General features: G+C 42.0%; 1 protein-coding gene across 3 annotated transcripts in view; it reads left to right on the top strand.

Annotated features, from left to right (window-relative positions):
* Positions 1-14420, top strand: part of LOC108411445 (protein unc-13 homolog C-like) — a 331641-nt gene that overhangs the window by 167479 nt on the left and 149742 nt on the right. For all 3 annotated transcript variants that reach the window (XM_037539851.1, XM_037539850.1, XM_037539852.1), the window contains 2 exons: positions 6589-6722; positions 11927-12012. In XM_037539851.1, coding sequence (XP_037395748.1) covers positions 6589-6722; positions 11927-12012 — 220 coding nt within the window. The remainder of the gene's footprint in view (positions 1-6588; positions 6723-11926; positions 12013-14420) is intronic.

Raw genomic sequence — 14420 nt, 5'->3', positions numbered from 1 at the left:
ATTATTCCAGCTACTGGTCACTCGACGTAACCAAACAACTTATCCGCTCAGTCCGCTTTGCTTGTGCTGTGATACTAAGCTAGTTTTGAGATGTATTTCAAGCCTTGGCTTCTAGCGCTCCAAATTCACTCTCAGTGAAACAGAGACCGCAGCCAGCCGTGTGTTTGTGAGGATCGCTGTTTACGGAGCTTACTACAGATGAATTCTCATTATTTGAGCTCATTTTTCAGAAATACTCCACATAGGCAGGGCAGTGATTGCGAAATGACATTTGACAACAGAGTTGAAACGGCTGAGCACTACCTAGCTAAGCTAACATGCTAGTTAGCCAGTTTGCCATTGGAAACATCTTATGGCAGCAGAGCTAGCATGCTACATTTCTGATCTATTTTGTGTAGAAAAAACTGTAAAATCCATGAAGTATAAATCCATTAAAAAAGTGCCATCCATAAAACATCCACAAATGTTTTAACTTCCATTTTGCCAAATTTTGAGAATAAGCTGATACCGGTCTCGACAGAGGATGCCCTTGAATATAGCTTTCATGCTAATTTCAGTGCCGAATTTTCACTTATTTGTGAGTTTAACCAAAGTCCTTAACGGAAAGACTGTCATCAGTCATCATGGGATCACAATTACTGGTCTTAGTGTGGCTGTTATGACAACTCATCACAGCATATGACATCTGGCATGGCATGTTTATGTCATCATCATGTTCAGGTCAAGTCAAGTCAGCTTTATTGTCAGTACTGCAATATGTGCAGGACATACAGTGGACACATACACATTAAGGACATACAGTGGACACATACAGATTAAGGTCTGTGGGTATAAATAGTGCAAATATAAACAGTAGTGCAGTTAGAACGAGCTTAGAGCGGTTACAGTGATGGGTGCATAACAGTCTCTGAGAGTGTCAGAGTTCAGGACTGGGGAGTGGTGGTCACAAACCTGTGTTTTGGTCCAAACTTTGTGTATGTGTGTGTGTGCATGTGTGTACAACATAGGGAGTGAGTTGAACGTCCTGGCAGCCTGGCGGATGAAGGACGTATTTTGAGCTGGGGTAGAATTGTAGCTGAGATTAAATTTGCTCGGTTGAATCAAAGGCCCGACCGCTGCCAGAGACATACTGGCATGGAGCCCAAAGACCCATCCAATCATGTGCAGGGGGCCAGGGGGCAGGTGTGTGTTTTCAGTGGGTCAGAAGGAGCCTTGTCTCCTGCGTGTGAGGATGCTGATTCCTCCTGTCCGAGTGTGTGATAACCTGCCATTATCTCATGAGTAGCATGGTGGCTGAATACTAACTCCGCCTGGATCTCACAGGACGTGACTTAGTGCAGGACACTCAAATATATCTAATGCTCGGTGCCCGCTCAGACTCCCAGATACCGCACGCCCCGCAGTTTAGTTTCAGCCCTAATCTAACACAGCTGATTTAGCTAAATGAGTTCTCCGGGATCTGAATATTAGAGCCAGCTGTGTTAGAAAGTGTCTTGTGCCGCGTAGGTGATGTCAGCAGCAGGGTTTGCCTGGCTTGCTGTAATACCTGCAGCTTAAATGATGTTCTCACAGCTTCAGAAAGACAATTGTGTTCTGTATATGCACTTTTTCTCAGACTATGGTTCAACTTAAAGCTTCAGATCGTGCCTAGTCGTTAAGCATGAGCCACGATTCTGTATTAAAGCTTCATTCATTCACTAAGTTCACTTTACTCCAACCATTTGCCTCAAATTAATTAGTCTATTTTTTTGTTTGTTATTATTTATTGAATTTAATATGGTTTGGAGACTGTGCTGAGGTGGTGGAGATGAAGATGCTGAGATTTTCGTTGGGAGTGACCAGGCTGGACAAGATTAGAAATGAGCAGATCAGAGGGACAGTGAAGGTGGAGCAGTTTGGAGATAAAGCCAGAGAGGCCAGGTTGAGATGGTTTGGACATGTGTTGAGGAGGAATAGTGGATATATTGGGCAAAGAATGTTGGAGATGGAGCTGCCAGGTAGAAGGAGAAGAGGTAGACCTCAGAGAAGGTTTATGGATGTAGTGAAGGTGGACATGGAGATGGTTGGTGTGAAAGTAGAGGAGGCAGTGGATAGGGCAAGATGGAGGCAGATGATCCGCTGTGGCGACCCCTAAAGGGAGCAGCCGAAAGAAGAAGAAGAAGATTATTTATTGTATTTAATACGTGCCATCCTGTAAGCCTTTAAGCATGATTAGAATAACTCAAACATGTAAAGTGTAGCCTAAATATAACAAGTACAATGTGCTGCTTTAGAAAAACATTTGAAGGACAAGTGAGAGCTTTTCAGTCCCACAACATTCAGTCTGATATTTAATGCTCATGTTTCTCCATTTAAACCTCATTTAAACTTCCAAAAACAGAGAGTAAAGTTATCCCAGCGGTCTGCAGCTCCGTTAGGGGGACGACTGTTTATCTCTCAGCTGTAAACATCAGCTAAAGTGATCTAAAGGTCTGCATTGTTCTCACCTGTGTTAATTAGCTGATGTCGTTTCCCTCCTGTGAGTTCTTTCTCCTCTTTACGCAACATCGTGGGATCCTGATGTGAAGAGCCGGTGGGCTTCTGTGCTTTTAAACGCTTTGAGAGACTCTCCAGAAGAGGGAGAGGGGTTGTGTATGAGATAAATATGTACTGCATGCCAGGAAAACACAAATTTGGTAGCTTTTCGGCAGTTTAAGTGGGACCAGGGGTTCAGGGGAAAGTGTATAAGGATCACAGTTTACTAGTCTAACTTTGTCAAGGTAGTTTTTCTCTTCCAAAGTGAGTCATTTTAGTCATCTTTCACCTCTACTTATGCTCGTGCGGAGACATTCGGGGTCCAAACAAGGCGGCTACAACAGAAAAATCATGTGGCTGACATGCTAGGATATGCTGAGGCCTTAGGACTTAGCTTTACTAAGGGGCCTAAACCGTGAACCATCAGGCAGGTTCTTCTTCATCCACCAAACCCAAATTTGCTGGTCAGACTGACAGATCGTAAAGCGAGATTGATCCTTGCAGAGAACATTTCCTTTGCTCCAGAGTCCAGCTAGTTTTCTTACACTAGTCTGCTTTACACTGCCCCAGCTGACGCTTGGCATTGCACATAGTGATCTTAGACTTGTGTGTGTGGCTGCTCGGCCATAGGAACCCAATCCATGAAGCTTCAGACAAAGTGCTCTTGTGCTGACCTTGCTTCCAGAGGCAGTTGTGAACTTGTTAGTTTTGTAAACACAGATCATGCATGCTGAGAGCTTGAGTGGCCCACTGCTTCTTGGCAGAGCTGTCGTTGCTCCTAGTTGTTTCCACTTCACAGTAACATCACTTACATCGGACTGGGGCAGCTTTAGCAGGGCAGAAATGTGACATCTTATGAAACCAAGCTCTTAGGTATGGCCCCTTCAACTGCCAGTGTTTATTTATGGAAACTACATGGATGTAGGTGTGATTTTATGCACATATTGTGTGACTGAAACAAACAAATGAACTAATTTGAAGTGGTGTCCACATACTTGCCTGTGTAGTGTATATCTTATACTTTGTCAGTTGCCTTGCTACAAATGGCCTGCCAGTGGTTCCTGCTTGTGGCACTGGTGGAGATTTCAGTCCTGGTCTAGAGCCTTAGTTCCAGTACGTGGGTCTACACTTCAGCTCTTCATTCTTACATATGTTTCATAGTAGCAACCAAATATTTTATAGTAGTTACTGAATTATAAAAAAACAAGCCAGACTCTCGAAATAAACTTTGACTCAAAGTGTCGTTCTAATGGACATTTAAAACTTGCTTGGGACCAAATTAAATCTCTTACTACAGCCAAGAAACTACGCTGGTTGTGTTGTAAATCTGCCCCCGTTGCCATGGTGATGTCTGCAGGAACGATGTTTCCCTTAAATCAAACCTGATGAGGAGTTGTAGCAGGACTGGAGGGCAGAACCAGTACGAACTTAACCACTGCATTATTGATGATGCTCCTAATGAGGATTTCAGAGAGGGCGCGCTATGAGTGATTCTGATGTGACTCATACTGTGTGTGTGTGTGTGTGTGTGTGTGTGTATGTGAGTGTATTTACTTTCCCCCAAAACATTGTATCATTTCTTAAAATGTTTTGCCCCCCCCCCTGCCCACCAATCCCACCCTTTTGACTGAAAGAAGAGACGGAGATAGCTGAGATGCAAGGTGGAGGGAGTAAAGGAAAAAAAAATCAACGATGTACAAACTGGACAAAACAGGACAGACAAACAAGAACATTTAACAAAACAATAAAAAGGGTAATAACGCCCCCTTCCCCCTTTTTCCACATTATGAGTATTTATCATATTCTTTGTATGAGTTTAAGCTTTTTCTGAAAGAGTTTGAAACAATACATCACCTCAATTTATTGTAAAAATTGTGACCAGAGTACCTTGACATTATTTTTCAAATTTGCTGCAAGTCTTTCCAGGTTCTGTCTGTCCAGTTCAGCAGTATGAGTGTTTTTATTGATGGTTAATGATATTAAGATAAATTTGAGGTGATTGGGTGCTGAAAGTGAAGAAAGCTCATTAAGTAGTGCTACAATGGGACATAAAGGGATGACAAGGCCCAAAATCTCTGATAGTCTGTTCATGACCTCCAACCAAAACTGCTGGGTAGGGGGACAAATCCAGAAAGCATGATAGTAATTGTCTGTTTAAGCCGGGCCATGTTGGCGTGCATCACTAGCCACGTTTACCTGCATCTTAATAATCCATTAATAATCCGACTAACAACTCAAACGAAATAGAATACGTCCATGTAAACACCTTAATCGGAATAGAGTATTCCGATTGAGGCCATTCGGAATACAGTTTCTATCCAGTTGAGTGAGGTGGGCAAACCTGTAAATAATCCGTTAAATAGAACAATAACATCCATGTAAACGCCTGTATCTGATTACATTCCCTATCGGAACATTTAAGTCCGTTCTGCGCATGTTCGTCACATCATAGTGAAGGTTTATAACGTTCAGCACGTCGGAGCAGAAACTGCTCTGTTCTTTAAAAGACGGCGGTGGGACGGACGTCCAGCTTATGTGTCTCAGAACACGACGTCGTCCTCTCGCCGCTTCCTACATGTGAAGTACGTCTTTCTGCTATCGTTTTAAAGCAATTAAAAACACGCAACTGAAAACTCGTCTCACTCTGATTGGACCTCATGTGGTGCTGGCTGTCATGGTAACGTCTATATTAAGTTGTTCTCCACTCGTAGTGAGTATGTAAACATAGGTTTTCATCAGATCGTTGAGTAGAGTAATAAACACCTCAGTCCCCATCTATAATGAGAATGTGTTCAATTGGATTGGCAAAAATCTTTGCATGTAAACGTAGCCACTGTGGTTAAACCCCATATGTAGTCTAGTGGCTGTGATGTGTGTTCTGCACTGAGGTTGAAGTTAGGGTCTGGTTAAGTGGAGCACAGCAAGCAAAATGTTTGTTGATGTGACAACAGTACGCGCCACGGGATTAACATGCTATTCAATATAATGTTGTGGGATTAATATTCTAATCAAGACTATGGACAGTCATGCAAATCACACGTAACGCCACCGACCATCTGTGCACTCATGATATGAGTTTAAAAGACGAATTATTGGGTAAAAAAAGGATAAAAGTTGTTACAAAGAGGTGGGGTTGTTAATAAATGACATTCTTTCCCAAAACAAGATCACACAGTCGTGTAATTCTACTGTGACTAGGAAAATAGAATTTGTGAAATAGTAACAAGAATTGTGAATGCATACGGTGGCTTCTCACATCTGTACATCTGCCCTGAGAGTTTAAATAAATAAGATTAAGAGACCCTTATTAGTCCCACAACAGGGAAATTTCACCTCTGCGTTTAACCCATCTGTGAAGTGAAACACCACATACACACTCTAGTGAGCACACACACACTAGGGGGCAGTGAGCACACTTGCCCGGAGCGGTGGGCAGCCCAATCTGCAGCACCCGGGGAGCAGTTGGGGGTTAGGTGTCTTGCTCTAGGACACCTCAGTCATGGACTGTCGGCTCTGGGGATCGACCCGGCGACCTTCCGGTCACGAGGCTGGTTCCCTAACCTCCAGCCCACGACTGCCCCCTGTAATGTTTTCATGTGTCTGTCTGTCCCAGCCTTCTGTCTGTTAAAGTAAAACTACTGGCACCTGGTTTTAAATGAAAAGCTACTGCAACATTGGTAAAAGCTCTAGTAGATCCTCCCACACAACTCTCTCTCCAATGAATACGCATTTTTCCATGCACACTGCCCATAAACTGTATGTTTAGGCTTACACACCAGTTTCGAGTATATGTTGTACGCACAATGAGTCAGATGCACATCTGACACTGGGTGAAAGGCTCAGAACAGAGTCTATTCAGTCCTATCCGGAGATAGAAGCTTCTGAGTAATAAAAACGTTGAGCTGGAATGTGCTACTCACTCTATAAGTGCAGTCTATTGCCTTTTAGCTGAATTATTCAGCCTGCCTTTGGAAGAATGGAGGAGGACAGGAGGGAAAGAAAAAATCTGTTGTGGCTTATCTTCATTTCTCTCTCTCTCTCTCTCTCTCTCTCTCTCTCTCTCCCTCCCTCCAGTCGAAGAAGCAGGATTTGCCTCGGGAAGAGCAGGGTCCCTCCATAAAGAATCTGGATTTCTGGCCCAAGCTCATCACGCTGATGGTGTCGGTGATTGATGAGGACCGTACGGCATACACACCTGTCCTTAACCAGTACGTACTTCTGTTTATCAATGAACTAGCATGTATATATCGCTGCTCTTGGAACAGAACTTCATATCTCCGACATGGTAACTTCACAGGAGAAGGAAAAAACATACTTTACTTTCAGTGTAAGGCAATGGAACCAGACTTTTTTTCCAGACTAATTTTAGGCCGTTTCTTTTGGTCCATTCATCATGACATTTACACACAGTGTAAAAGACAACAGGCATTTTCAAATTATGCCAAAGCCTGAAAACAACGAATATGGAGATACAAGGTTTTGTTCTGACAGCAGTGATATGTAGTATTGAAGCAATGCTGTGGCCCCTTATTCCAGTTGCCCCTTAAACTGTAGGTGTTGTTATTTGATTATTGGGCCTCACTCACCAAGTATTATTAATAAGAAGTTTCCTCTTAAAATCCCACTTGCAGTTTTTTTTTATTCTTATTTTTTCCAATATTCTCTTATTTAGGATTTGTTCTTAGGTAAGAACATAATCTACACACACCCAAAAGCCCAAAGGTGTGAACAGTTTGGTGGTTTAAGATCAGGAATCTGACGTAGACCTCTTCTCAGGACCTTTCTCAAGTGTTGGTGAAGGTGAAGGAGGTCCATCATTCTTAAAGCCTAATATAGTCAAAGTAAAATAATTATTCAGATTTGAATGATCCAATCTATTGATAATTATCTCTGAATTATCCGTTATCTACTATGAATTATGTACTAACTACAGAGTAGCTACGATCATTGTTTAGTGTCTATCTTGAATTATTCTGTACCTACAGTGAAATATAGGCCTCTTTTAGTGATCACTCATCTCCTGCTGGGTGAGTCAGTGTTAGTCCATATTGTCATTGAGGGAGCTGAACGAACTGGACTCTCAGCATAATGACACCCTTTAGCTCTTAGCATAGCAGCAGGCTGGTGTGTTCGCTAGCCCTACCTGCGGTGCGCCTCAGTCAGCTATATCACTCACTCACCCTGTGCTTCAACCAAGCTGGGAGAAAAACTGAAAGTGTGCTCCTGACACCATAAACAACAATGTTTCCTGAACTCCAGTAGAGTCTGACGCACAGAGATGTAGTGTGAGTGGATGAGGCGCTTAGTTTACCTACAGATTTTTCAGTCCTGTTTCTAAATGTTTTGCACAATAAAAATATTTTACATTTCCTTAAGTTGTTAAACATGGCTTTTATTACTAATTATATAATAAATACTAAATATATATAGTAATTCAACAGAAATAGGTCTTCTTAAGTATCACATGTGTATGTGTGTGTCTGTTTGTATATATATATATACATATATATGTATGTATGTATGTATGTATGTATCGCTGCTGCTGTCAGAACAAAATCTTGTATCTCCAATTTTGTCATTTTCCAGTTTTTGACGTATTTTGAAAATGTGTGTTGCTCTTTAAATGTTTTGTAAATTTCATGATGAATGGACCAAAAGAAATGACCCTAAATTACTTGGAAAAAAAATTCTGGTTCCATTGACTTGGAGATACAAGGTTTTGTTCCAACAACAGCAATATATATATATATATATATATATATATATATATATATGGAACCAGAAAATTTATATATATATATATAAAAGAAATATATATATATATATACTAACTAATATACTAATATATATATATATATATATATACTTATACATATATATACATATATACTTATATACTTATATATATATGTGTGTGTGTGTGTGTAAGCCAACATGTAAATGCCATTCAGTCAAGCTGAGTATGTTTTATTTCTGATTCAGAACATAAGAAATTTTACCATAAATGAAATTGCATAAATCTCAGGAGGTTAGTTAGTTATAGGTTAGTTAGGTTAGAGTTAGTATTGGTATCGTTATTCTCTATTGGCCTGTACTTTAGGATCAGGTATCAGTATCAGAAGGGAAAAAGTGGTATTGGTACATCTCTAGTTAGTGCTTTGACTTATTCAGTGTTTAATGTTAATAGTCAGTGTTGTGTATTATTCAGGATCAGCTATTAATCACTCAGTATCTACTATGAATTGTTCAAAAATGACCATGAAACGTAAATGTGAGTTCTGTAGAGTGAACAGTACAGCAGCAACACTGGCATTATTTTATTGAAAACAGGGAGTCCAAGGCCCAATCCCATATCACCCCTTGCCCTGACCACTTAGCCCTTAGCCAATACTATGATAGTATTATTGTAGCTTAATGTCGTTTCAAGTCATTACAAGCATTACAAAATTGCTAATATGGGGAGATTCACTCAAAAGAGGCCCCGAATATTCTGTTGTAACTCCTGTTAGGGTGAAGCAATCTGAACCACAAATACGCTACGTATACTTTGATGTATGTGTAATCGATTGCATTACATGCGATGCTGGTGTGATCTCCGTCACATCACAATGGCGGTCTGGCGCCCACCTCATCGCTCCGATGCAGGGGCATGGCAGCTGTTTTGAAGCTGTGTATACTGAGGAGCTCATTGCACGTTGTTTTGTTCAGATTGCTTCGTCCTAGAGAGTTATTACAGAATATCTGGGGCCTCTTTCGAGTGAATCTCCTTCTAGTATGCTGATGTCGCGGTAGCTAAATTTCCTGTTACAGCTTCATATCACTGAAGAATTGGGCAGATTGGCAGGGTCGTCTGCAGAGCACCACTAGTAGCCTATTAATGAAGTAGTGCTCTTTTTTATTTGAGGGTTTTTCCATTTCGTAGGGAAGATTTCAACCATTATTCCTTGTAACGCAATTCCAAGGTGCAAGGTGCCACTCGGAAACAAGGGGTAGGGGTATAGATAAGAAATGGGTTTGGGCCCAGCCGTCTGAAATGGGTTTGAAACTGCATATTCCAGTGTAGAACCTCATATACTCTATATAGGCCTGCAAGTGAAGTGTATGCCACAGCATCTGCAGCATTTGTGCACACACAGTGATAGAATGGAGTGATGGCTTTGCGTTTATCCGCTCTCCAATCTGCTCTCCGGGCTGCTGAGGGGCTAAATGGAATCGGGTCAGGCTTCAGATTGGATGCTGAATTCAATCGGGTCCAGCCTAATTGGGTTCAGGGAGCTTTCTCACAGCAGGAGGGGATGATGATGTGAAAGAGAGAGAGAGAGAGAGAGAGAGAGAGAGAGAGAGAGAGAGAGAGCAAAACTAGGAGACAGCATGACTGGAAATGAAAGAGACTGAGAAAGAAGTGAGGGAGAAAGAGCGAGAGAGGAAGAGAAAGAAAGAGCAAGTGAGAGAGCTAAAAAGAGAATGAGAGAAAAAAAGAGAGCAAGGTAGAGAGGGAAAGAAAGCGGGAAGCAGTGACACCGATAGAGGGAGAAAAAGAGAGAGGGAGGTCACAGTTGCTGCTCATCTCTTCACACTGGAACATATGGCGAAGCAGCAAACACGTTGCTATAGAAACAGGGCATTGTGCTGGAGCACGTGGCGTTTTTATACTGAGCACTGAGCGGGAGATTAGTGCCACGGAAAGACTGACAGAATGTTTTTCCGTTCTTTCTTTCCTCCGCGTGTTCACGCTAGAGAGAGCAGAAAGGCCAGAGATAATTAAAACAGTGACCGTGCGCGTCCAGGGCATGACTGGAAATCTATAACCACAGAAACATTTCAATTTAGCCGCAGATTAAACACGCCTGCTCATTCCAACAGACTGGAGGAGGTGATGGAACGAGGACAGATTACTGGTGTTAGACACACAACGTATACAGTCAGCCAACTCCGAGAGCGAGCGAGCGAGAGAGAGAGGATGAGAGGCTTTTCTGCTGGAAACGTTAAGCTGGAGATGTAGGATGTGGGAAGTGGGGAAGGTGGGCCAGTGAGATGGAGAGGATTAGTGAGATTTGAGTGTCTGTGTGAGGCGAGCAGTGCAGAATGACTATAGAATAGACTTGACTATGTGGCTTCTAACACTGTATGACACACTTGTAGCTACAGCCGTGGACCAAAGTGCAGTACATAGCTGAGATCAGTAGTAGCAGCTGACTTCAACACTTTATTTGGTCAATTTTATATATATTTCCTATATATTTTGGATGGCAATTGTAGACTATTATTTTATTGTATTATCTTAAAAATTCAAATGTTCTGTAATAATAAAAAAAACAACAAGATGTTGAATTTTAATGCCTGAATGAAAAAAAAGGTTTTATTCTTATTGTTATTCTAATTTTTAAAAAAAGATAAGAATGAATAATAAACTAAGAATGCCTAATTACTCATCATTATTAAACATGAGTTGTGTAGTATTGCATAATTGTGTTTATTTATTTTGCTTTCCATTCATGTTCTTTTGATGGAAACTAACTGAAATACTCCAAGGCTTTGTTCACACAGCAGGTAAACGTGACCCAAATCCAATCTTCTTCATATGGGAGACAGATTTTGCCCCACAGGACCCCCACAGAGCAGGTGTTTAGGATGGTGGGTCATTCTCAGCACTGCAGTAACACTGACATGGTGGTGGTGTGTTGGGTGTGCTGTGCTGGTGTGAGTGGATCAGACACAGCCATGCTGCTGGAGTTTTTAAACACTGTGTCCACTCACTGTCCACTCTATTAGACACTCCTACCTTGTCAGTCCACTTTGTAGATGTAAAGTCAGAGACGACAGCTCATCTGCTGCTGCACAGTGTTGGTCATCCTCTAGTCCTTCATCGGTGATCACAGGACGCTGCCCATTGCATTGCTGAGAATGGCCCACCACCCTAATAATACCTGCTCTTTGGGGGTCCTGACCACTGAAGAGCAGGGTAACAAAGTAGGCAGAGAAACAGATGGACTACAGTCTGTAACTGTAGAGCTACAGAGTGCTCCTATATGGTCAGTGGAGCTGTTGCAGTGGACACTAGAGGTGGTTTTAAAGTTATGGCTGATTAGTGTGTATTATGTATCAACAGTGTTAAGCTTGTGATGAGTTAGCATTTATGCTAACTGGTCTACATAAGCTTTTACTCTTTAACTACATTAGCCTCGTCGCTCCAGTGCAAAGTAAAGAAGCAAAGTTCAGACACAAGCATGTCTTGGCTGATGGATTACTGTTGTAATAAAGGGAGAGACTGTAAATCTGATGATTCAGTAAACCGTTGCTTTAAATCTTATGGGCAGATGGAAGAAGAGGGGCTGTAATATATGAGGGGTCAGGAAAATCGCCATCACTTCAGTCAGTTGTTCTAATGCCATCTGCTGTAACTGAATTACAGGTTCCCTCAAGAGCTGAACATGGGGAAGATCAGCGCTGAAATCATGTGGAACCTGTTCGCCATGGACATGAAATACGCCATGGAGGGTGAGTTGTTCTGTTTGAGTGTGTGTGTGTGTGTGTGTGTGTGTGTGTGAGTTTGCATTGTGCATTATGGTGTGATTTTATTGTTTTATTGGCGTAAATCGAGTTAGGAATTGATCTAGATTGGAGATCTGCAGAGCCGCAGCAGTTCCAGACGCATTCAGAGCACGATGTGGTTTTAGACTTGCACCAGTGAAGTATAACGTGTGATATTTAGACATTTTGTAAGGAAAAGAAGAAGTAAATGGTGGTAATAATTATTCTACGCATTTCAGAATTCTTTTCATTACTATTGCAGTTTTCCTTCAGGTTACGAGTGTTAAGTTTAATGTAAGGAGGAAGCTGGCTAGCAGGGGTGTAGAAGTATATCATTATGATATGAAAAGAAAGTGAAAGTGCTCCTTACTCCATACAGTCTCCATACAATATGATACGTTGCAGTGCAGTTTGATATAGTATGATGTTTTGCATTGTACCTACACACACCAATCAGGCATCACATTCTGACCACCTCCTTGTTTCTACACTCATTGTCCACTTTATCAGCTCCACTTACTGTATAGCTGCACTCTGTAGTTCTACAGTTACAGACTGTAGTCCATCTGTTTCTCTGATACTCTGTTACCCTGTTCTTCAGGTGGTCAGGACCCCCATGGGCCCTCATGTGTTAATGTGTGTTGTGCTGGTATGAGTGGATCAGACACAGCAGTGCTGGAGTTTGTAAACACTGCGTCCACTCACTGGCCGCTCTATAAGACACTCTTACCTCGTCGGTCCACCTTGTAGATGTAAAGTCAGAGACGACAGCTCATCTGCTGCTGCACAGTTTGTGCTGGTCGTCCTCAAGTCCTTCATCAGTGGTCATACGACGCTGCCCACAGGATGCTGCTGGCTGCATATGTTTGTTTGGTGGACTAGGCTCAGTCCAGCAGTGACACTGAGGTTTTTAAAAACTCCAGTAGCACTGCTGTGTCTGATCCACTCAGACCAGCACAACACACACGAACACACCACCACCACCACCACATATGTGTTACTGCTGAGAATGATCCACCAACCAAATAGCACCTGCTCTGTGAGGGTCCATGGGGGTCCTGACCACTGAAGAACAGGGTAACAGAGTATCAGAGAAACAGATGGACTACAGTCTGTAACTGTAGAACTGCAGAGTGCAGCTATACAGTAAGTGGAGCTGATAAACTGGACAGTGAGCGTAGAAACAAGGAGGTGGTCAGAATGTGATGTCTGTACCTTTCTTATAGGAAATTTAGCAAATTATGACACAAAGTCCCATTTCATATTTTTACAGCTACTTCTTGTTTTTGAGTGTTACTTTGCCCCATAGAACAGAGTTAGAAGAGTAGTGATTAAAATCTTTACAAAATGGATCAACCCCCAAATTAAAAAGAACATTACTTCATTAAGAGACTTCTAGCGCTGCTCTGCCTGTGACCCTGCGCATCTGCAGTGATAGTAGAGGAGGGTAAAGTCTAGCAACCTCGCTGCTGAGCCTTAGTTACATTTAGGGCATCATATGTCTTCAGAGGGAGAGGGGCAATTAATTATTATCGCTCACCCCTAATTCTTCAGTGATATGAAGCTGAAGTCAACTATTCACCAGCTTCCTATTTGAAACTTCCCATTCCACCTTAAACAGTGCAGCAATTGATGCCTGAGGTGCCGCAGCGTAGTAGTGATTTTTTAAGGTTGTTATGAAGAAAAGGACCATAATACGTTTAAATTACATTAGATTCAAGAGTTTTACTGTCATGTGCACAGCAGAACAGGCAGTTGCACTGTACAATGAAATTCTTACTTTGCTGTTCACCAAATATAATCTTAATATAATCTTAAGAGAATAAAAAAAGAAAATAAGAATAACTCTAAAAGCAGAAGTAAAAAAGTAAAAGTATTAGTAAAAAAGTACAGCATCTGCAAAGTTGTGCAAATATGTAGAGCAGCTGTTTGTAAAGTGCATCAAGTAACAGATGTAAACAGATGTAATCAGGAGTTCTGTGCAGGTAATAGATGTAAACAGTGTTGTTCTAACAGCAGCAGTACAGTGTAGGTAAGGTGCAGTTAGAGTGCGTAGTTAAAGCAGTTCAGACTGGGAGGGGGGGGGGGGGGGGGGGGGGGGGGGCGGTGGTAGGCTAAGATAATACAAACATTATCGTGATACATTTGTGGATTTCTTTGCTCACTGACCACCTCTGTCTCAACAGGAATTGGGGCATCCTACCCCTAGACATGACATACAAAACAGAGGAGTTAGGGTGAAGTGGTAGGCGCGAGAGGTGAAATGGGATTGGGCCAAAGTGGCTTTTTTAGCTAGTCTTTACTAAACAAAGTACCCATAACCCCAAGGGGCGCAAACCAGACCCCATTCTGAAACGGCAAGTGTGAAGCTGCAG

Source organism: Pygocentrus nattereri, chromosome 7, assembly GCF_015220715.1.
Source record: "Pygocentrus nattereri isolate fPygNat1 chromosome 7, fPygNat1.pri, whole genome shotgun sequence".
Classification (NCBI taxonomy): Eukaryota; Metazoa; Chordata; class Actinopteri; order Characiformes; family Serrasalmidae; genus Pygocentrus; species Pygocentrus nattereri.
This window is presented reverse-complemented; position numbering and strand designations above follow the sequence as displayed.